Below are 23328 nucleotides of genomic sequence, written 5' to 3' on the forward strand. Positions count from 1 at the left end.
GTATAAAGTGCATCCAGTAAAGTACACAAAGTGCACTAATCTCAAGTGAACACTTTGTGTTTTTTGCATGTATGTTCTGTGTAACCACCTCGCCAGCAGGCTCCTAGTTCACCTGTCTTCTGTCACCCACCAGAGCAGAAGCATAGTTGTGCACGGCCCTGGGACATCCCAGAGTGACTCCACTCTAAGGTACTGCACCCTTCTAGTACTGAGCAAGCAAGTCCCTGCCAGTTGTTCATCTTTACAAAGAAGAGGTGCTTTTTAGCAACGTTTGTGCCTTTGAAGGGGCCCACTGCTCCTCTAGGAGGTTTGCTGCCCTGCAGATAGTCAGCCCTTCTCTGTGAAGATCCAGGAGACTCTGTAACTTAGCCCACTCAGGAGCTAGGCTGCACCTTTCACTGTTTGGAGGAAGGGAGAGCTGGAGAGGAGAAGATTTATTTTGGAGCACTCCTTCTACTTCAAGGTGAATCTGTGTGAGGAGAGACAATTTATAGCCTTTATTTTTAAAAAATTCCTGGCCCCTCTTTCTCTGGTGCTTGAAGGGATCTGCAGTTGGCAGTGAGGACAAAGGGAAGGGTTTGGTTGCAACCCAAGGAGGCACAGTGAGAGAAGAGGGGGCTTGTGCAGAAGCCGAGGCGAGTCTTGTTTGAAAGCCAAGAGCTATTGGCGTGTCACTTAGACATGAATCAGAGGGAAATGTTTGGGCCTGACCAGAAGATGGATGGAGAAGTGCTGGAAATGGAGAGCAGGCCTGCAGGGTCTGTGTCCTGGGACAGAGGGAGTTGGTGGACTGGAACTACAGCCTCCCAGACTTGGAGGAGGCAGTGACGGGGTGACGGGAAGGTGGGAGAAAGGGGTGCTGTCTTTGGGTTAATGCCATGGGGGATTTGGCCCAGACTCAGCAGCTAGATTAAGTTTCCGAAAGCACATTCCTGAGCAGAATGGGGGCTGTGTTTTGCCAGTTGGCTGGTGTGCGAGGGAGGCTGAGCTGGAGAAGGGATTACAGGAGGCACGGTCTGCATTCAGAGGCGAGGCTGGGCAGCAGCATGCTGGCGTGCACACACGCACGCATGCACACCCGCAGTTGGTGTTTCAAGCTTCCTTCTCCTCCTCTCCTCCGGCCTCTCCTGTGTGCATTCAAACACTTGTCCTCAGACAGAGCACGTGCTGTTTGACCTCCCTGGCAGGACTCTGCCTCCTGTGTCTTAGTGAACTCCTAGAGATCACTGGGGGCTTCCTGTGATGGGGGCCAGGGATGGGGATCCAGGGATGTGGAGGAGGCTGCCAACAGAGCTTTCCTGGTCCAGACCACTTTCTCTCTGATGCCAGGGGGTTCACTTGAACTCCACCCCTGCCTGGTGGTATCAGGTAAAATGGAACCACATGAAGCCTCGGTTGTGTGCACCCACCCTCTCCTCTGAGTGGTCCTGCCCACGTGGAGACCTGCTGTCCTTCCTGCTCTCCTCTATGGAGAAGTTTTTTTTCTTGTTTCACTTAAGCTTTCCTTGTGGTGAATCTCTCTTGTTGCTAATGCTTCACTTCAGACCATCTTGTCTAATTCCTTTGAAATGTTTTTACTTTGATCTCCTTTCTTCTTCTTGCCTGTCTTTTCACAAGCTTGACACCCAGAGGCCAACCATTCCACATGGCTCTGAGGCTCCCACTCTGTGCACTTGAACCAAAAGCAGACGTCGCCCACGGACACCTCATTCCTTGTTCTGGCCCCTGCCCGAGATGGCCTTAGCATCATTCTCCACACAGCATGGCAAGTAATCATGACCAGTTCAGAGCCGCATGCCATGGGAAAGCTGTCTTCTGTCCCTTACTGCAGTTATCTACCATTCAGATAAGCTCCTACTTTCATTTTTTATCTTTTTCCCTATCTTTTAAATTAATTCTTCCAGCTATCCTATCATCCCCAGATCCTACTGGTACTTGGAAACAGGCAGTAACTGAGTGGATGTTCTCTATCTGGGAAGATACATAATTGGCTCTATGACTTTACACTGGCTAATGTGAAGTCTTAAGCTGGTGCTGGTTTAGTTGTGAGCGGATCCATAACCCCTCCTTAAGGTCTTTAAGCCCTAGGGCCAGTCAGAGAGTGATCTTTCTTATCAGAGATCAGAGGCAACAACGAAGAGGTAGGAGTTCCCCTTCGGCAGCTGTCTCCGTGACTCTGTGCCTTTGAGGAAAGGTCAGAAGGAGACAGGGGCCCTTTGTTACCATAATTTAACCCAGGAGTGAAATGAAGAGCCAAACTGGTGTAATGGAAAAAACATGAAACTTAAACCCAGGATCTTTTAAGTTTTAACTCTGCCACTGAAGAGTTCATGTAGCTTTGGACAAATCCCTTCATCTCTCAGATGGTCACAACTGTGAAATGAGCTCAGTACTGATTACATCATCTGCCTTATGGTTTTGTTTTTTAGAGACTCAAACGAGAGAATATATGATAGTACTATCTTGAAGCAGGCTTTATTCACTCACCCATGTGGTCAACACATATTTGTGGAGCCTCCTCTTGGAGGAGGCTCTGGGGCACGTTCTCTGTGCTGCTCAGCTCCGTTCTGGGAGCAGGGCTTAAAATGACACAGTCCAGGGGGCCAAAGCTTCCATCTTAGCCAGAGCCGAGAGAGAGGACTGGCTAATCAGGGGCAGAGGACAAACCCGTTTCCTGTGAATTTTGTAGCTCCCTCTCCTCACATGTTCTCCAGCGCGGATTGCCACCTCCCTGCCACTTTGAGAGCAGCCCACAGGGTTGCTGCATGGATATTGTCACTGTAGCCCAAAGAGGTGTCCATTTATGCCTTTGTTGGTTCACTGATGCGAGTTATTGCGACCAGACAGCACTGGCAGGCTGGGCCAACCCTGGCCCTTGGTGTGGTTAAGTTCCACGAACAGAAGCCATGTCTCTTCTTTCTCAGCTCCCTAAACTCTGAGTCCCATCAAACACTTCCTTAAGGTCTTCTATGCTGTGACCCTGAATTAGAACAGGCCACTAAGGCCAGTTGTCGACATTTTGTTAAAACATTTCTAGCTTCCTTCATCCTTGTTTTTAGTCAGGGTTCTCTAGAGAAGCAGAATCAATCACTATACACACACACACACACACACACACACACACACATACACACATATAGACACACTTATGTAATTTTAAGGCTTTCCTTGTGGCTCAGACAGTAAAGAATCTGCCTGCAGTGTAGGAGACCTGGGTTCCATCCCCAGGTTGGGAAGATCCACTGAAGAAGGGAATGGCAACCCACTCCAGTATTCTTGCCTGGAGAATCCCCATGGACAGAGGAACCTGGCAGGCTACAGTCTATGAGGTCACAAAGAGTCGGACATGACTGAGTGACTAAGCGTATGTGTAATTTTATGGAGAACATATATATAATTATATGCACACTCACATGTATGGGGAGAGAGAGAAATAGAGAAAGGAAAAAAGAAAGAAAAAGATTTATTTCAAAGGATTGGCTCACATGATTATGGAGGCTGGAAAGTCCAAAATCATCGGGCGAGCCAGCAGGCTGGAGATTCATGCAATCCACTAGGGAACCAGGAAACCAAACATTCTCTAGCCCTGAGTTCAATAGCTTGATGTTTTGCAGGTTGGTGTCCTGAGAACTGGGGAGTGTTTAGAATTTACAACAGTGCAGTAAGACCTGCTCTGGGCTGTTGAGGATCTCTCAGTCTGATGGAGAAGATGGACTGCAGTTTCTGTTAGCCATAAAACAAGTCAGTCAGAGCCATGAGTTGCCTGAGAGACATAAACAGATCTTAATGGGAATTCAGGGGAAGAGTGATTCATTTCCATTTCAGGGAACTGAGGAAGACTCAAGGTTGAGCCTTGAAGAATGTGTGTGGGACAACCTTTATCTCCAGGGTTTTGAGTCCTCTCATCTTTCTCAGGCCTTCAGCTAAGTTCAGCTCTCTACACTGTGCACTTAGACCTAAGCCCAGTGCTGTTTCTGGGACGGTGCAGATACTTCAGTCAGTGTGGTCAGATTCTGAAATCAGGATGGGGTAACAAGAGACAGTCACCTGGTGGCTGTATTTCCCTAGGAGAGGAAGGGGTCTGCAGCTGAAAGCTGGGTCTGAAGCTACCTGCCAGACTGAGCTTGAGTCTGCCTCCTTTGCTGGGGGAGCTCTAGACAGCTCTACATGGGAGTGTAGTTGGAAAAGGAAAACTAACTCGAGCTTGAAACACAGCTGTTTTATGCCCATACATGCTGTGTGCTTTACTTTGCCAGCTGGACAAGAATGAAAGATACTGACTGCTAAGTCGCTTCAGTCATGTCCAACTCTTGTGACCCACTGAAAGATAGCTTAAAATGCCAAAGGTATTGAGCAACTTGAGTACCTAAAAAGGTATTGAGCAACTTGAGTACCCTTTTTAGGAATAGCTTACAGCTTTAGGCCAAAGTCACGGTAACTCTTCTCTGCTTTCTACTAGTACAGGCAGAAATTCACACCTCACAGGAATCTCCTCTGGTATTCATCTTCAAAGGGCATGGGCAATACTAGTCCCATTGGTCTGGGACAAGCGCTCAGGCAAATGTGTGGTGTAAGCTCAGGGCATCATGGCAGCAACTTTCTGCCCCACACAGCCAGGGTTCTAGTTCTCTATTTAGCAACAGTCAATATTTACCACACACACACACAGACTCAAAAATTCCATGGTGCATCTTCTACCAAGGACATGCTTAGAATTCCCCATTCCTCTCCTCAACCTATCCTTGGCACACTCAGCTGCAGGCTTTAATAAAATCCTACGTCCATTTTCTCAGCTAAGAGAAAAGGGAAGGACCACACAGTGAGTTAAGCAGGTACAACTATAGATTCAATGAGCCAGAACAGACTTGGAGAAGCCTTTTGCACAGGAAGATGAGGGAAGCATTGATCAGTTTGCTTGAAATCCCTGGAACTCTTTAAAGAACATGATGTATGATGGTTCCTTTAAAATGAAAACAAATCAAGAGAGAAAATGAGTTCCTTTGCTCCCCTTTTTTTGTGTGTATGTGTGTAAGAGTTTAGGGATTTCCACTCTGATCTACTAATAGTCCCAGGAACTATAGAACAGTGAGTCTGTCTTGCAAATGGGACAAAATGTTTAAATAAAGCACTGTCACTTAACACTGAGGAAGAAAGTGGTAAGCCAAAGGGGGAAACACTTACTGAGGTAGAAACAGCGTGTTGTTTTTCTGTAGGGAAAACTGTGCTTAATTTTTAGTGATGGTACTCCTTTTCTACTTAAAAACATTGGAAGGAATCATAGAGTAAGACTCAGGCATGACACTTCAGCACCCCTCTCAGCCCTGCCTCCTCCTCCAGACCCAGCAAAGCTGCCATTTCCTTGGCTCGTCTCTCACTTGCCCTGGGTGCTCTAGCTGCCTGTAACAACCTCCTTTCCGTTCCTTTTCCCAGAAAATTCCCACTTCCCTTGGGTTAATAAGTGCAAGTCGCTCAGTTGTGTCTGACTCTTTGTGACCCCATGGACTATATGGTCCATGGAATTCTCCAGGCCAGAATACTGGAGTGGGTAGCCTTTCGCTTCTCCAGGGGATCTTCCCAACCCACGTCTCCCGCATTGCAGGTGGATCCTTTACCCGCTGAGCCACAAGGGGAGCCCTGGTGGCTCAGACAGTAAAGCGTCTGCCTAAATGCAGGAGACCCGGGTTCAGTCCCTGGGTCGGGACGATCTCCTGGAGAAGGCAATGGCACCCCACTCCAGTACTCTTGCCTGGATGGAGGAGCCTGGTAGGCTACAGTCCATGGGGTCACAAAGAGTCAGACACAACTGAGCGACTTCACTTCACCTTGGGTTAATTAATTCCTTCTTGGTGATGAACCTTTAACTATCTTCTCCTCTAGGAATTTTTTCTTGACCCCCCTTTGACTCCCCAGGTCTAGAGTGGGGTCTCCTCTTCTGAGCCCCCTGCCATCCTGTGTTCACTTCTCTAGGCCTCTCCAGCCACCGTCTCTTTGCCCTTCACCTCTGTGATCACCACACCGCGGCACATGCTTGGCCTTCAGTGAATGTCTAGGGAGAGGCAGGCTCCCAGATAAGATATGTTGAAGTCTAGATCAAAACGAGCATGCAGAAGGCAGACAAAGATTTCTTCACCCAGACTGTGGTATAGTAGAAGTTTCGAGGAAGTAAATAAGAAAGGACGAAGCAACACTTGGGATGTAAACAAGCTGAAGATACAAATAGATTTAGGAAGGGTTTAGAAAAACTGATGGATGTCAGAAGCATAAAGCATAAAAGAAATTAAGGTGTTGGTGGAAATTCTGCAACCTTTGAAGGCAGACGCCAGTGACTGTGGCTGCAGTCCTACCAGGAACCTCCCAGGACCCTGTCAGAGAGAGTGGGCAGATGGCATGGGTCATCACCACTGCTTTTAGGACTACACAGTTCCCAAGTGTGTGTGGAGGGTGGGGGCAGCGGGAACTCCCCTGGCCTTAAGACACTGCCCCTACCTCTTCCACCTGGAATTCTGTTTTTTCAGGGACACACTGAAGGGCTCACGTCCATTGTTCCTCTGAACGCCTTGGCTTCGGTCTTCTCTCCTCTTTCTTCCTGTACAGGCCGCCAGCCTGCCAAACACTGTGCCAGGAACCAGTTCTGGCTCTGATGAGCCCAGACCACCGGGGTTCACATTAATTTTCCCATTGCTAAGTTTCTAGTTTATATTTGGTTGATCAGAGAAATATGTGTGATGTGGGTTGCTGGCAAGTAAATCTTTTTTTTCCTTCTTCTCTCTCTCCCCAGTGTATTTTTTCAAACCATTTTATTCTTTCATGCAATCCAAAAGAAACTCCCTAGTTCTGCTAGCCAGCCCTACCTCACAGCAGCTCTGGAGTCAGATAAACGGGATGGTCTACAGACGTCTCTGTTCATCTGGTTGCCAGACTCAGTGGAGAAACGGCTCCCATCCTTATTTTCAAGGATTAATAGCATTTCTCGTTCTTGTATGTCTTTTTTGTTAATATTTTTTAATTGGTTCAAGCCAAGAAATTCCTGAAGCATTAGGCCAGTTTACTGCAAATCATTTAATGACACTGCAAACTAGGTTCTTTCTATTTTCCTTCTCCTTCCTGTCACACTCCTCTTTTTATGCCCTGTCTCCTGTTGTGCCCACCTCCACTCTTGACTTTGATCTTCTGCCCTCTTCCCTGTGGCTCTTTCATCTCTTCTCCACCCAGAGCTTTTTCCTGCTACTCAAATCTAGGTGCACACCCCACCTTAATTCAAAAGAAAGAAACACACGATTTAACAACTAATGTGCTTGGCATCTGCAAAGGTGTTTTTTTTGTTTTTGTTTTTGTTTTTTTTAACCCTCATAGGAACTGTTTTTATTTAAGTAAAAGAGAGCATGCTTTACTTTCATCAGAAAGTGTGTTTACGAAATTTCATGTCACATTTCCATGGCTGTCAGGAGAGTGCTTTGGAGCCGAAATTATTCATGCAATTGAACAGGCAGAAAAAAAAAATCCTAAAGAGAGTAAATGTATTTGCCCATTCTTCCAGCCTGCAAAAGGAGAAGTGCTCACTCCACCAGCCCCCCTTCTAAATTGCCTGGAGATCGAGGTAACCTAATCTAGGCTCGCGCACTGGTGAAGGTGGCAGGGATTACGCTTAGGGACACTACTCTGGCAAATTGTTAGAGCCAGCCTATGTGTTGCTTTAACTGTCTTTTCGATTAAAGCCCCCCATGGTTAGGAACTATGTCTTGATCTTCTTGGTATCTTCTACAACTTCAGCCTGGCTGAGTGAATGAATAGTGATGTCTGGAGGGATGGTATTGTGCCAGATGCCGACTACAGAATATGCTGATTTTGCTCAGCTTTGTGGGCTCCCGTTGGGTCTGACTTCAGTGGCCTGTGTGCCAGGGCTACGGACTGGTGATAGGCTTACTCACTCCACAGAATGCGTGCCTCAGAGGCCTGCCCATCCCGCAGTCAACCCTATTCACTTATCAAGAGCAGGCAGTTCCATCTCTAAAGGCAGCACCATCAGGCTCCAGCCCCCACTCCACTTCTGCGGTCCATCACCATGACTTTCCACTTGTAGAGAATTTTCTTTCAGAGGCTTGATCTGGGGGTCATGCCAAGCCATGGCTCCTCAGGTGACTTGGAGACCAAGAGTTATGTTGTGATTCTCTTCCCATCCGTGAAGTAGTTCAGGGCAAAGAGCCCACCCAGGGAGGCAGGTGTGGGACCCTTCCCCTGCTCAGACACCGCCTCCAAGTCCATCCGTAGAGCAGCGAGTCGTGCACTCTTAATTTTACTCACCTTGTACCTTTGCCACCTTTCAAAGGGCTCAGGGCCAGGCCACAGGGTCAGTGTGTCACTGGGGTACTCCATTAGGTGAAATCTTTCTACACTTTGTAATAGTGCCTGTAGGCAGGAAGCCAGTACAGGGACGAGTTGAGCCCTGGAAGCAGGACAGCTGGGAGATGGAGCGATCAGTCAGCCCAAAGTTGCTGATGGCCACGAGGCTGCCCAGCCGCCCTGGAAGCACTGCCAAGTGAGCCCAATGTGGTGCCCCCGCAATTGGTGGATCGCATCCAAGCCTCAGCAGATGAGTGCAGGCTTGTCCTGTGAGCCCTGAGAACAGGCAGGAGGGAAGGGCAAGACTGACCAGACACAAGAAATACCTGGATGGATTAAAAGCCAGAATGTTTGTGATCGTTCAGCTGAGCTGATGGAGACGGGGGTGTTGGTAACTCTAGGAAGCCTCTATCTGAAGGTGCTGTCTTACCTGACTTCTTTCTTTGCACTTTTAATTTGCACCCTAAGGGAGGATGCCTCCCTGGTAGCTCGGCTGGTAAAGAATCTGCCTGCAATTCAGGAGACCCTGGTTTGATTCCTGGGTCAGATAGAGCGCCTGGAGAAGGGAACGGCTGCCCACTCCAGTATTCTAGTATTCTGGCCTGGAGAATTCCATGGACTGTGTAGCCCATGGTGTCACAAAGAGTCAGACATGACTGAATGACTTTCACTTTCAAGGGAGGACTCAGGGAGAAGAGCATCAAATGAGGAAACCCCTTGAATGTAAAGGTTAGGTTTATTGATTACATGGGGGCATTTTGTGGAGGCACAAGGCACCATGTAATGGGGCATGGAAAGTATATAAGAACTGAAGGATGGGCCTATAATGAAGATTTAACAATTCTGTATTAAGAGAATGTAGAAACAAACACGAAATATTGTGATATAATTCATAGATCTACTCAACCTTTTATTCATAAAGGAAAGATCAAAGCTAGAAGGTGGAAAGAGAGAAAGTAAGTCAAAAGGGGCTCAAGATAAAACTTGTCGATTTGTAGTTTCACCAATGATCCTGACACACTCACAGGTGACAGCCACACTCACATGCCTCTAAAAGTTTTTATTTTCCTTCTTTTCTCCCCACGGGCAAGAAGGTAGGAGCCTGATGTACCCTGGGAATGTGAAGAGAAATGTCAGAGCACATTCCATGATTGTATCCGAACAGATCCCTGTCACCTGTGTATCAAAGCTCCTCTGGAAGTGACTTATCAGAAGATAAATGTTCCATTAAGAAATTGAGTGCTTAGAAGGCAGGGAGCTGGGCAGGGTTCTATATGGAGCCTAAGATACTAGGACTTTCTCAGAAAGCAAAAAGTTCTGGGACTAATAAAGAAGGTCTGTAAACTCAAGAGATGGCCCCAAAGACCAGGGCTTCTGACCTGTTGAGAGCTGAGGGACAAGAGTGGGCCTCACGGCATTTGATTAGTGCAGACAAGTTAATAAAATAGCTGGAAGAATACACAGAGAGGATGCAAAAGAAGGGTCTGAGGGAAGGTAAGAGGATTAAAGCTGCAAAAACATTCCTCTAATGGATTTCTCAAACACACCAGCCAACAGGCAAGGGCAGGTGTCCTGTCAAACCATTTCCCCCATGAAACCTGATCCATCATTCTGCAATGAGGCTGGAGGCCTGCTAACCCTATTTGTAACTGAAGGGCCTGCCCCTTATTCCCAGGGAAGTGCTCTGAGCAGCGCAGGGACTCGCCAGGAAACCAGCTTTGCAGACAAAGGGGCCTGGGAACAGGCTGGTTTCCTTCATATGCAGCCAACTAGATCTCTGCATCTGCCTCTCATCTGGTGGCTGATTAAGCTGTTATTGATCATGAAGCCTCTGCCCCTCCCTGGCCTCCTCCCTGCCCAAAAAGTACTAGAAAAGGGGGTGCTCTGAGTTTCAGATCGCTCATCACTTCATTACTCTGCCTTTGATCCCTTAGTGAAATTCAACTTTTGCTCCACCAGCCAAATTGGGAGCATTTGTCTAGTGAAGCAACAGCTAAAGCTTAAGCTCAGGGTGTGGGGTGGGGGGAGGACAGGGCCGGGGACCCAACTGCTGCTTGCTTGTTTTGAAGCCAGTAGGCTCACCTGCCAGTCGGCCCTTGTGGGGAGCTAGAAACCTAGCTGGGGTGTCCTGGGTCCTGCCTGCCTGGGCTGTTGTGCATATGTTGGCATCAGAACAGAAGGGCTGCCCGGCTGACCAGTGCCCAGCTTGTGCCTCCCTCACTGCACAGCCCACTGTTTCCAACCCAGCAGTGAATCCTCAGAGTGTGCAGAAGGCCCCCAGAGGGGCTTAGGGGTGTGTAGCATTTTCCAGTCTTGAGTCAGTGAGGTGTGTACATGGAGGAGAGTGTGCTCTGTGCACAGATAAGTTCTCAGTTACAGAGGGCAGGAGCCCAGGGCTAAGCTGGAAATGGCATTCTGATGCCAGACTCCTTTCAGTTACTCACATCTTTCTTGCAAAATGCTTTGTTAGGCTTAAGTATATTCTTGCTTGAGGCGGATTTTCTTGGAATGAAGTAAAGGAGAGGGTGAAACAAAAACTCAAAAACTCTTGGTGGAGTAGTTTTAGATTTATTAGACCATGCAAGAGACATGCTTCTCAGTGACTGAGGAATTTTCCAGATGCCCCTGGGCTCACAATGCTCACAGCTCTCTCTGTGGGGAGTCTCCTGACTTGGCAGGTACCTGTGCTGAGGATTAAGGCTTTTGCATTGCTGAGGTACTTTGCTTATGAAAAGCAGGTAGTAACATCCAGCTAGAACTCCCTGAGCACAGGCTGTCCACCCTTTCCCACAGTCCACCATCCTCCTCGCTGAGAGAAAATGCATCCGCTCTCTTGGCTGAGAGGTTCAGCCAGGGCTGGGCTATGGATTTTGGGGGGCCCAGTGCAATGTGAAAATATGAGGTCCCTTGGTCAAATGTTATTTAAAATTTCAAGGCAGTGATAGAAGAGCATTAAACCAAGCGTTGTCCTCTTCCAAGTGAGGGGCCTGGCACAGCTGCACAGGTTGCATGCTGACAAAGCTGGCCTTGAGCACCGTCTTCCAAACTCTTCATTCAACAAGAACTCAATGAACGTGGTGCCTCCTGAAGACTGTGCAGTGGGGCTTGGGGCTGGGGCACAGAGTGAAAATTGATAATTTGCCCACTAGGAATTTGCAATTTAGTTAGGGTTGGACATCACCAATTTAGCTTCCCTCAGGTTCCCTCATAGCTCAGTTGGTAAAGAATCTGCCTGCAATGCAGGGGACTCAAGTTCAATTCCTGGGTTGGGAAGATCCCTTGGAGAAGGAAATGGCAACCCACTCCAATATTCTGTCCATGGAGAATCCCACAGACAGATGAGCCTAGCAGGCTACAGTCCATGGGGTCACAAGAGTCGGACACAAATTAAGAGACTAAACCACCATCACCAACACAAAATTAAATAATGATGAGATGATTCCTTAAAAACCCAGAAGGCTCCACACCCACCCAAAGGAAGGAATCCATGAGAAATCTCACCTTGACCCACAGGAACCACTTGTGTTCAGCCTGGAAAGTGAAATGGGGCTACAGAGATGAACCACGCGTTCTGTCATCATTTTTACCCCACTACTTGGCGAACCGCATGTATTTTTTCTAGGGTTATTTTCATTTCAGTTATTGTATTCTTCAACTCTGGTTGTGCTTTATACTTTCTTTGTTGAAAAGCATCTTGTGGCTTCTCATCCATTCTTTTCTCAAGTTCTTGGATCATCTTTAGAGTCATTGCTCTGAACTCTTTTTTGGTAGACTGCTTGTCTCCACGTCCCTCATTTGTTCTTGGGTTTTGTCTTGTTTCTTCTCTGGAACATATTCCTGTCATGGCATTTTGTATCTGTATTTGTATGTATGTGGAAGGTTAGTTATGTCTCTCAGCCTTGGAGAATTGGCTCTCTGTAGGGGATTCCTGTGTTTGTATGTATGTGGAAGATTGGTTATGTTTTTCAGCCTTGGGTAATTGGCCCTCTGTAGGGGACTCCTGGGTGTATTTGTATGTATGTGGAAGGTTATGTCTCTCAACCTTGGAGAAGTGGCCCTCTATAGGGGATTCCTGTGTATCTCAGCCCTACACTCCCCTCTTGTCACCCTGTGGCCAGGGACCAGCAGGTCCCAGGGGAGGTTCTGACCTGTGTCTGCAGACTCAGTTCCACAAGCTGTGTGATTGTATTTTTCTTGCTTTTCTGGTGTCTGCCCTCCCAGTGTTTGACTCTGGGCTAGAGGCTTCTGCAGGCTTCCTGGTGGGAGGGGCTGGTGCCTGTCTACTGGTGGGTGGAATTGGGTCTTGGCCCTCTGGGGGTCAGGACCATATTTAAAGGTGGTGTGTGCTCAGGAAGTCTTTATTTTCAAATATTTATTTATTTGGCTGCATCAGGTCTTAGTTGCAGTGCCTAGGATCTTCGTTGAGTCATATGGGACCACACAGTGCACAGACTCTGTGCGGCACAGGCTCAGTAGTTGCTCTGAAGCATGTGGGATCTTAATTCCCCAGCCAGGGATCCAACCTGTGTCCCTTGCATTGCAAGGTGGATTCTTAACCATTGGACCACCAGGGAAGCCTCTCAGAAGTTTTTAGGCTGCCTGCCTGTTGGTTGTTGGGTGTGAGGTGACCCAGGACTGGAGCCTACAGTGTTGGGTGGGGTCAGGTCCCAGGTTTAATATCCCAACAAGATGTCAGCCTTCAGGTGAGTACTCCTGGATATGTTTGCCACCAGCTTTTATGTCCTAAGAGAGAGCCACAGCCATCCCCTGCCTCCCTGGAAGACCGTCTAAGACCAGCAGGTAGATTTGGGCCAGGTGCCTATGAAGTCACTACATTTGCCCTGGGTTCTGGTGTGCATGAGACCTTGTATGCACCCTCCATGAATGGATCTCGGTTTCCCCCAGTCCTGTGGCACTCCTGCGATTAAGCCCCAGTGGCCTTCAAGGCCAAATGCTCTGGGGGCTCCTGCTCATCATACCAGACCTCCCAAGCTGGGGAGCCTGCCTCTACTCTCTACTCTCACTCCGATAGGAGAATTTCTTTGACATAATAATTCTCCAGTTTGTGGGTTGCCCACCTTGGGGATATGGGATTCAATTATATCTTAAGTGTGCCCCTCCTACCATCTTGTAGTGGTTTCTTTGTGTTTGGATGTAGAATATCTTTTTTGGTAGGTTCCAGACTTTTTTATTAATGGTTGTTCAGCAGTTAGGTGTGGTTTTGGTATTTTCATGGGAGGAGGTGAGCTCAAGGTCTTCTATGCTGCCATTTATCCTAACAACATGTATTTCTTATTTCACATATATTAGACCTGTTTTACCTCTTTCCTGTGACCCTGGAAGTAAACACTCAAGAAACATTCCATTTTCAAAATATCCACATTTAGATAAAGATTGGCCACTCTTGGATAAAAAGCTGATGGAAAATTTGTTGTGCTAAGCCCTTGAGCTCACAATGTCAACCCAGCTCAACTACAAAATCTGAGTTCACAAATAACATGCATGGGCATCTTGTACCTGACTGCAGGGGCACAGCTCCAAGATAATCATTGATTTGGTCATCTAGCGTTCACTGAGCATCTACTTAGGCCAGAGGACAAGATAACAACACTTGGTCCCTGACCCTAAAAAGTTCACAGTTGAATACTGGAATCAAAGGGACAATGATCCTTTCATAGAAATAAAAGGGCTTTCCTGTGCTGCTCTGGCTCGACTTGACTGAGAGCTTCTAGAAAGTTGCGTTAAGTGGGAAACCTCATGACCTCACTGACTGCTGTGATCACAGGGCTTTCCTTGGTGACAGTAGTTTGTTTTTGGTAGTTATTTCATGTCTTCTGTGAGAAACCTGACTCCCAACTGCTGCTGTTGCCTTGTCTGGGAACGAACCACAAAGGCAGGTGGAGTCTTGCTGTGAACTGCAGTTACACTGTGATGGTATCAGTTCTCAGGAGCTGAGTAGAATGTGGTGTGGTCAGCACTCAGAGAAGGTGCCTCCAGGGCTTTCTAAGCACCTTTGTGGAGAGAGTGTCTGGGTAAATATTTTCATCTCTCTTATCTTATTCTCTATTAGTTTTATTTCCTCTCTTAAATTAAATTCAGCTACAGTCCTGAAAACTGAATTTGGCATGTGGTTTTGTTGCACAAATAGCCCATTCTGTTCAGCAACATCAGTGATTTGGCTTCAAACAAAGAGAGTTTTGTTGTGTGGGCTGTTGGATTGTTTGGGAAATATCCTGCTTTTGTTCCAGATGGATCTCCATCCAATCCAGTTTAAATCCCATCTTCCTGCCACCAAGGCAAGTTAGAAGAGACTGCAGCCTGGTGTCAGGACCTCGGTTCCCCCGCATTCCACTGCCATTAAACCCCACTGGAGACATTCCTCTTTGCCTTAGAAAACCCTTTGGGTATCCACAATCTCCATCCCCAGCCCAGAGACCGAATTAGCTGACATGACATACTGCTGGCTCTTCGTTTCTGCAGATGGGAAACCCGAGGTCACGCAGACCGACTATAAGCACCGTACAACACAATTTTATATAAGGGATTTGAGTATCTCCATTTTAGTAGCCACTGGGGCACCTGGAACCAATCCCCAAGGATACTAGGGGAGGACCACAAAGCTATGCATAGCAGGAATCAGCCTTCTGATTGTAACTATGATTGGCCATCAAGCAGAATCTCAGGCCTTTCACTTTTTGATGTGGATGTCTGATTAGGCTATTCTTGACTGAACTGGAAAAAAGACATAAGCATTCTCTGTCATTGTTCCTTTCAGTCTTCATGAGCTATGCCAGGACATCTGTGCCTTGACCATGACCCATTTCTAGCCAGGTTCAGTGGGGCCAATGGGCCTAGGCCCCTTGCTGCCTTAGGTCAATATAAGAGAAGAGGCTGGTCTGTGTCACAGGCACCACTTGATGGAATTCTCTACACTCACCCACCAGCAGCTTATATACACCCAGTTGTACTCACATGCAGTGCTGTGAGCCACACATTCCCTCCTGTCAACTCTAGACCACAAAAGGCTGGAGGAAGGACTCAGAGCACCCCCAGAGGACCCCTCAGCATGTGAGGTTCTTGCAGCTGTCGACTGTGACTAAAGACACTGAGGCATAAGCCCAGCCTGATACAGTGCACTGTTCACCTCTCTCTTCCATCTAGGCCCAACCAGCCCCTTCTCTTCTCTCCACAGATCTCCAGGACTTCAAGTTAGATGTGCAGCACGTGATTGAAGTCGATGAGGGGAACACAGCAGTCATCGCCTGCCACCTTCCTGAGAGCCATCCAAAAGCCCAGGTCCGGTACAGTGTCAAACAGGAGTGGCTGGAGGCCTCCCGAGGTGAGTAAACAAGCAGGAGCCTGGAGGTCGGGGCCAGGAGGGAAGTTGGTGCCTCTACAGTGCCTCCCAAACCCTGTCAATGCCCCACAGCACCTTCCCCATGCTGCTCAGCCATCTGCAACCCTAATATGCAGCTCTACGGGATACTGAAGGGCCTCAGGGTGGAGGTCCCCTGAATCTATCACAAGGAATCTCCTCATCCTTTGAGGCCCTGCCAGATGTTGCTGAGCTGTTGCCACTGGATCAGAGCTCTCAGCTCGGAGTTCCAGTCCCTCCCCACGCCATCTTCCTGCCACCAGGCGCGCACTGGAAGGCTGCCTGATGAGCCAGATGTTCCTAGAGCTGTGGGCTCCCTAGTGGGAGGTGGGGCTCTTCCCTGCACAGTAGAGCAGTCTCTCTAGAGGAGTCTGAGGTTTTCCCTCTCCCTGTCTTCCTGGTGTTGCAGCCATCACAGCTTCCTGCTCAGGCCACGGTGGGCATGACAGCTGGTCCAGGGGAGACTGAGTGTTCATCCGCAGAGTGCCCACAGGGCACTTCCTCCCACAGATGACCTGCACTTAAGGCCAAGTAGACCCTGTGGCTGGACCCTACACCTCAAAATGTATACCTTTTAAAATGTCCTAGAGATTTTAAAATATTTTTGTTAACTTTCTGGTTATGAAACTTTATGGTTATATGTTTACTATAGAAAATTTAAAAAAAGTATTTTTCAAAAGATCAAAAGTCTAATCCTGCCACTCAGAAATAACCAGAGATTAGAGTATGAATGTCTACTGTCCCTGGCAGTGGCGCCTGGAGGAGGCCTGCCCATCCCACAAGAATCAAGGGCTTTGTCCTTCCTATTTGGCATTTACTTAAGCAGCTCACACCTGGGGCAGCCCAGTGATAGGCAGGCACCAGACTCAACAAGCCAGATTGCAGGGACATCCAGATGGCCAAGGGCAGGCCACCAGAAAACTCAGAGCTGATGACCAGTGCTTTGCCTGTCAGGAAGTCAAACACTATCCTAGTTGCCAGGTGTGCAGATACTATGAATCTGTCCCCTGTGGACAGAAGCTGAACTCAGTCCTGGGACCCCACCCCTGTGACACATTGATGCAAAAGCAGAGAGCCTAGCAGGCCAGTGATGCCGAGGGAAGGGCTTCCATCGTATTCATGGAGAGGGCTAAGGTTGGGGATTAAAATATTCCTCCTTGGCTGTAGAAGTTCAGCAGTGAGGTGGCTCAGAGTTGTGACCATGACAAAGGCTGATGGGAAATTCTGAAGGCAATTCCCTCCTTCCTGGTGGCTTGGAGGAGTGATCAGCTCATCTCCCGTGTACGCAGCACGGCCTCTCGGTCCTAACAAGAGTCTCGGAGGCAGCATACATCATGCCATCTTACGAGTGAAGAAACAGGATCTGAGAGGCTAATTAACCTGCCCAAGATCACACAGTTAGTGTTTGGCAGATCCCCAATCCTGCTTCCTTTCCGTGCTTCTTGAGCACCCTTGAAAATAAGAAATGCTCCTCCACAGGCCTGTGTACAAACTCAGGGTGGTGGTGGGGTGTCAGCCAGCCAGTTTGTTAGCTGGCTGTGTAGTGGCACTCCTGGCACTTCTGTACCACTTGGTGTGAGGTTTCATGGGGAGAGTAGCGGCTTCAGTTTGGACTTGTTGGGACGCGGGTCAGCTCCTGGCTTCTGCCCTACCTGCCCGAACCTTTGCGGGGGCTGCTGGGTGCACTGTTCTGGGCCCACACTCACCCCCTGCCCCCCTACGCCCCTGCCCTGTCCTCTCCTCAGACAACTACCTGATCATGCCGTCGGGGAACCTCCAGATCGTGAACGCCAGCCAGGAGGACGAGGGGATGTACAAGTGCGCCGCCTACAACCCGGTGACGCAGGAAGTGAAGACCGCAGGCTCCAGCGACCGGCTGCGCGTGCGCCGTAAGAGGCGGGTCTCGCGGATGGGGGCGGGAGCGGCTGGTGGGACACCTGGGACTCGGGATTCAGCGGCGGTGGGAGGTCCCTCCTTTAGCCAGCCTCTCTCTGCACGTGGCCCTCGGGCTTGTCAAGGGGCCGGGGGTGGCCAAGCTCACTGGTCGTGTCAGCGCCCTGTGAGGGACGTCGTCTGACTCCTGCCTTTTGAGAGCTTTCCTCCGCTGTGGTACTTTTAGAGGAGGGGGACGGGTTGGGATGTGTGTTCTGGGGCAGGACAAATGACAGGAGCATTTGTGCCTGTGTGAGGCCACCGGGCGTGCTTTGCATTCTTCTGTCTGCACTGCAGAAGCGTCCAGCATCTCTCTCGGGACAGTCCCTGGAGGCCCACGTCACTCTCCATTTTTGTGAGAACAGCAGCTGCCTTGGCTGAGCGAGTCCTGTGCGGCAGGCTCTTTTTCAGGTTCCCGTGTATTCAGTAGAGTGACATCTTATGTGGAGTTAGAGTTTAGAATTGGCACCAGTGGCAGATTCATGAGGCTAATGAAGCAAAGCTTCAATGGGTCCTTGCTCAGCCAGTTTTGTATCTGTAATACTGTGTTTTTCTTCAAGAGGGACTCCCAGCTGTGTAAGTTTCAGATCTTAACAAACACTGAAGCTGCCCTTGGTTGGTGCGTAAAGAAATATCACACACAGTGTGCTTCTTGTGGGGTTCTGAGGAAGGTCCCGTGTAGGAGAGCAGCACTCCTCTCCATCAGTTCTGTGCAGTTTCTACCTCACATTAAAAAAAGCTCTCTGCCTCCTCAGCTGAGCACCTGATGAAATACTTGATCAACTTTTGGATATGAAAAATGCGTATCTTTAAACCAGAAAGTGTTTCCCAGGTGGCACTAGTGGTAAAGAACCTGTCTGCCAGTGTAGGAGACATAAGAGATGCAGGTTTCATCCCTGGGTCAGGAAGATCCCCTGGAGGAGAGCATGATAAACCACTTGAGTATTCTTGCCTGGAGAATCCCATGGAATGAGGAGCCTGGCGGGCTGTAGTCCATAGGGTTGCAAAGAGTCGGACACAACTAAAGCAACTTAGCACACGCACAAACCATAGCTTTAAAGATCTGTCCCACTCAGCCCAGCAGGATGCTCCCCACCAGGCTGTTTGATTCCAGTTCCAACCCTCCAGGCTGCGTCCTGGGGTTGGGCTACCTGAAGCAGGGTGGGGGGGATCCTCTGCACCCCATCCTGGTCCCACACACGGTCCTTTCTCTCTTCGCCCCTCCAGGCTCCACTGCCGAGGCTGCCCGCATCATCTACCCACCAGAGGCCCAGACCATTGTTGTCACCAAAGGCCAGAGTCTCATCCTGGAGTGTGTGGCCAGCGGGATCCCACCCCCAAGGGTTACATGGGCCAAGGATGGCTCCAGTGTTGCCAGCTACAACAAGACACGCTTCCTGTTGAGCAACCTCCTCATCGATACCACCAGCGAGGAAGACTCGGGGACCTACCGCTGCATGGCCGACAACGGGGTTGGGGAGCCTGGGGCCGCAGTCATCCTCTACAACGTCCAGGTGTTCGGTGAGTGCCTCCTGCAGACCTCCTCCTCCTTGGCCATCTCTTATCTGCATAGCCTTGCTAGAAGCTCATAAGCAAGGTTCAGACAGGGTTACATGCCTTTTGAGAGATCACACGCCGAGTGAGTGAGTGGGGAAGAACTGAGAGCATAAGAGGCCTTGGCTCCCAGAGACCAGGATGTAAGGGCTGGCAGTCCTTCCCAGCTGTGACTCTGATGGAGGAGATGTGGGGCCTTTCCTCTCCTCTACGAGTGTCATGGGGAAGGAGCGACGCTTTCCCCACAGCGGTCCCCTCCCTAGCCTGTCTGCGCCTGGGTTGAAGGACTCTGCCTTCCTTACCTCTGCTCTGGTTTCTTGGCAGAACCCCCCGAGGTCACCATGGAGCTGTCCCAGCTGGTCATCCCTTGGGGCCAGAGCGCCAAGCTCACCTGTGAGGTGCGTGGGAACCCCCCACCTTCCGTACTGTGGCTGAGGAACGCTGTGCCCCTCACCTCCAGCCAGCGCCTCCGACTGTCCCGTCGGGCCCTGCGGGTGGTCAGCATGGGGCCCGAGGATGAAGGTGTCTACCAGTGCATGGCGGAGAATGAAGTTGGGAGTGCCCACGCTGTGGTCCAGCTGAAGACCACCAGGCCAGGTGAGTGCAATCCAAGGGACTGGGACACCAGCTGAACATTTACAGAACTTAAATCCAAGTTAAAACCCCTGTGTATACAATAAATAAAAATGGCTTTAAATATAATATATAAATGGTTCATTTGTACTACTGAAAATCTGCACTTCTGACTTGTTAGTAAGTTAATATAAATTTGAACTTACAACTAATAATATTAGTTGTTCAGTCATTGTCACAGAGTCGGACACGACTGAGCAACTAACACAGTTAAATTCAAATTTACATTAACTTATTAATAAGTCAGAAGTGCAGATTTTCAGCAGTGCAAATAACCCATTTAAATACTGTATTAAAAAAAAAAACTTTTAGTTTTCAGAATCTCTTGAGTTCCTAGAGTTCCATAGAACCCAGTTTGATAACCACTGTTCTAACACAAAGCAAAGCACGTCTGTCTTTCTTAGCTTGATTCATTTCAGTTGACACCTGCATAGATCATAATTTTAATAATTGCTTGGCAAAGGCCAAGCATCTCCATATAAGTAACAGGCTAGTACCTTCTGGTCTACATAGATTGAGCTGCTGTTTACTCAGCACTGGTCTAGGCAGTGTGGGGGATGCAGAGAAATGTAATAAAGACCCTGCCCTCAAGAACTTTCCTAGGAAGGAAATAAAACTTACTGAAGAATCAACTGGAGAAAAATACAACCAGGAATAATGCTGAGTCAGCATTATCAGGAGCCAACCTCCTATGGTGCAGGAGGTCAGGTAATAAAAACTGTCATGGTCCGTGTGCAGGTTGGAAAAGAATTTCTGGACATGAGGCAGAAACAGAAGAGACTAAAGTTTACAAGAGTGGGAGATGCTGTTAGAACAGTGAGCCGGCTCAATGGAGAGCCGAATCCTTTCACAGGCTAGCTGCCAACTTTTATAGCCTCAAGACAGAAAATTCCTACTGCAATGGTGGCATTAGGTGATTGGTTAGGATGCCATAGGATGGATAATAGGGTGGGTATTTTACCTAATATGGGGTCAGGGAACTGGCGGGTTTAGATCCAGAGGCCCACGGCAACAGTTGCTATGGAGCTTGGTCACTTCCAGAGATTTTTATCTTGTGAACTTGGTACAGAGCTTCACACCTGTGATCTTGGTATAGGGCTCCACAGAAGCTAGTGTTGGCAGAGTCCGTGGACCCTTCCTGAAGGGAGTGAGGCCCCTCCTGCCTCTGAGAGTCTCAGAAACATTTACATTCATAGCTCACATCTCCAGGTCCCCACAGTGGAGCAGGAAGAGGCCCACTCTGTGCCATGGTACAGATCCCCCAGTGAGAGGGGGACATGTCTCCATACCACCCCACCCCCCCCCCAACACACACACACAGAGATATGAGAAAGGGCTCCTAGCACCTTGAGAGCAAATTGAGATAGTTCAGCCAAGACACACGTGAACGCAGGAAAACGGGCTGGTGGCAGGAAGCCTGGGAGGGGCCCTCAGGCTGCATTTCCACCCTGGCAGGCAGGGACACAGCCCTCTGTCCCCACAGAGCCTGGCAGAGTATTGAGGGGACTGATGTCACCTCAGGTCCCCAGCCCAGGGCTCTTCTTGCCCTAGCAGCTTTTCCCTCTGACTTCTCTCCCCATTTTCTCTGTGGGGGGACGGCTGAGCAAGCGGCCAGGGGACTAACTGCTTGTCCCTATCTTCTCTCCACTGCTCATCTTCCAGGTACCACCCTGAGACCATGGTGGGATGCTCAGTCAGCCACTGTCACACCTCCAGTGCCACCCTCCAGACCTGGCGGCCCCGACCAAACGCCCAAGGGCCACCCAGGGCTATTGAGGCCCCAGGCATCAGAGCAGCCAGCCTCCCCACAGTGCCCCAGGGATCAGGGGCCGGTGGCCCCCGCTGAGGCACCCATCATCCTCAGCTCACCCCGCACGTCCAAGACTGACTCGTACGAGCTGGTGTGGCGGCCTCGGCATGAAGGCAGCAGCCGAGCACCGGTCCTCTACTACGTGGTGAAACACCGCAAGGTATGACATCGGGTGTTGTGGCTACTTCGCTATGAGGCTGGCTGGGGTATCTGCACCCTGCCCATCTCCCACAGAACTCCTGAAGCCTGCAGGTGGTCTCCAAGGCTGATCCCAACCTCTGTGCCCTCCAGCGTACTTTCCTACCACCTCCCAGGAAGCTGGCTGTGAGTTGGCTGTTGGGGCCCTAAGAGGCTCAGCCATGGTTGTGCCTCTAGGTCTCAGGCCTGCCAACCAGCTTCCAGTCCCAAGGAGAGTTCATAGACTTCCTGTTAACCATCCCCCTCCGCTCCTCTGCCATTTGTTGTTGATGTTTTGTTGTTTAATCTAAGGAAGCTCTGCTGGGTACATACCTGCAGGAACTCGGGCATGGCAAGCTAGCTTTAGAGCCAGGAAAACAAATACTTGTGAACAAGTGTTTTCTCTGAGGGCTACAAAATGCTGCCTCAGTTCTCAGGACTCCTTACAGCTCAGGTTTGGCAAGCAGGCATTTGAGCTGAAAAACACATCATGGTGTTCAGACCTCAGCTATTTCTCGTTGACAGAAGGAAGTCTGTCCAGGTGGATGTTTTAGGGGCTGTCAAGGAGGGAATCTCTGGGTCTGATGGGATCAGGGACAGAACTGGGCCCTCCTGTCTTCTTAAACACTGTGCCCTCTGAGACAGGATGGGGCCTCCAGGCTGCCACCCTCGTTCAGGGCTTACACTCTCACCTGCTGCTCCCAGGGGAGGACATTTCCTTTAAGAAAATATCCTGGGAAACATTTCTGTTTATCCCAGGTGCATGCTGTTTTCTTCCTAAGGCCATTGAAAAGTGTGAAAGTATTAGTCCCTCAGTCATGTCAGACTCTTTGCAACCCCATGGACTGTAGCCCACCAGGCTCCTCTGTCTGTAGGATTTCCCCAGGCAAGAATACTGGAGCAGGTTGCCATTTCCTTCTCCAGGGGATCTTCCTGACCCAGGGATCAAACCCCGGTCTCCTGCATTGAAGGTGGATTCTTTACCATCTGAACCACCAGGGAGGCCCAAGGCCATTAGACAGTAGAAAACTATTGTCCTTAAAGGGTTTTTAAAAATCTTATTTGATAAGCAGTGCTCCCCTGGTGGCTCAGACGGTAAGCATCTGCCTGCAATGTGGGAAACCAGGGCTTGATCCCTGAGTTGGGAAGATCCCCTGGAGAAGGAAATGGCAACCCACTCCAGTATTCTTGCCTGGAAAATTCTATGGACTGAGGAGGCTGGTAGGCTACAGTCCATGGGGTCGCAAAGAGTCGGAGACGACTGAGCAACTTCACTTTCCCTTTCTAATGTATCATAAATGCTAGATTTTATTACGCATTTATCTGTTGCTTATAAAAGTGCTAGTTGTACTTGGTAGAAAATATGGAAGATAAATGACTGTGGAACTGAAAACATTTATCAACTTTCCTCCCTCTCCAAAACCAAAGGAAACCACTTTTCCCCAGGGAACAGTGCAGGCTCTGCAGAAGCTGGGCTCCTGCTCTGGGCCCCGGCAGCTCCGTTGCT

The 23328-nt window shown here is 49.3% G+C and overlaps 1 protein-coding gene across 3 annotated transcripts in view; it reads left to right on the forward strand.

Moving 5' to 3' along the window:
* BOC (BOC cell adhesion associated, oncogene regulated) overlaps positions 1-23328 on the forward strand; it is a 37539-nt gene that overhangs the window by 3249 nt on the left and 10962 nt on the right. For 2 of the 3 annotated variants that reach the window (XM_068974518.1, XM_068974526.1), the window contains exons 3-7: positions 15533-15679; positions 17461-17604; positions 18875-19168; positions 19526-19798; positions 21497-21804. In XM_068974518.1, the coding sequence (XP_068830619.1) occupies positions 15533-15679; positions 17461-17604; positions 18875-19168; positions 19526-19798; positions 21497-21804 (1166 nt within the window). The remainder of the gene's footprint in view (positions 1-15532; positions 15680-17460; positions 17605-18874; positions 19169-19525; positions 19799-21496; positions 21805-23328) is intronic. The other variant, XM_068974533.1, reaches the window with a different exon arrangement.

This window comes from Capricornis sumatraensis, chromosome 1, assembly GCF_032405125.1.
Source record: "Capricornis sumatraensis isolate serow.1 chromosome 1, serow.2, whole genome shotgun sequence".
Classification (NCBI taxonomy): domain Eukaryota; kingdom Metazoa; phylum Chordata; class Mammalia; order Artiodactyla; family Bovidae; genus Capricornis; species Capricornis sumatraensis.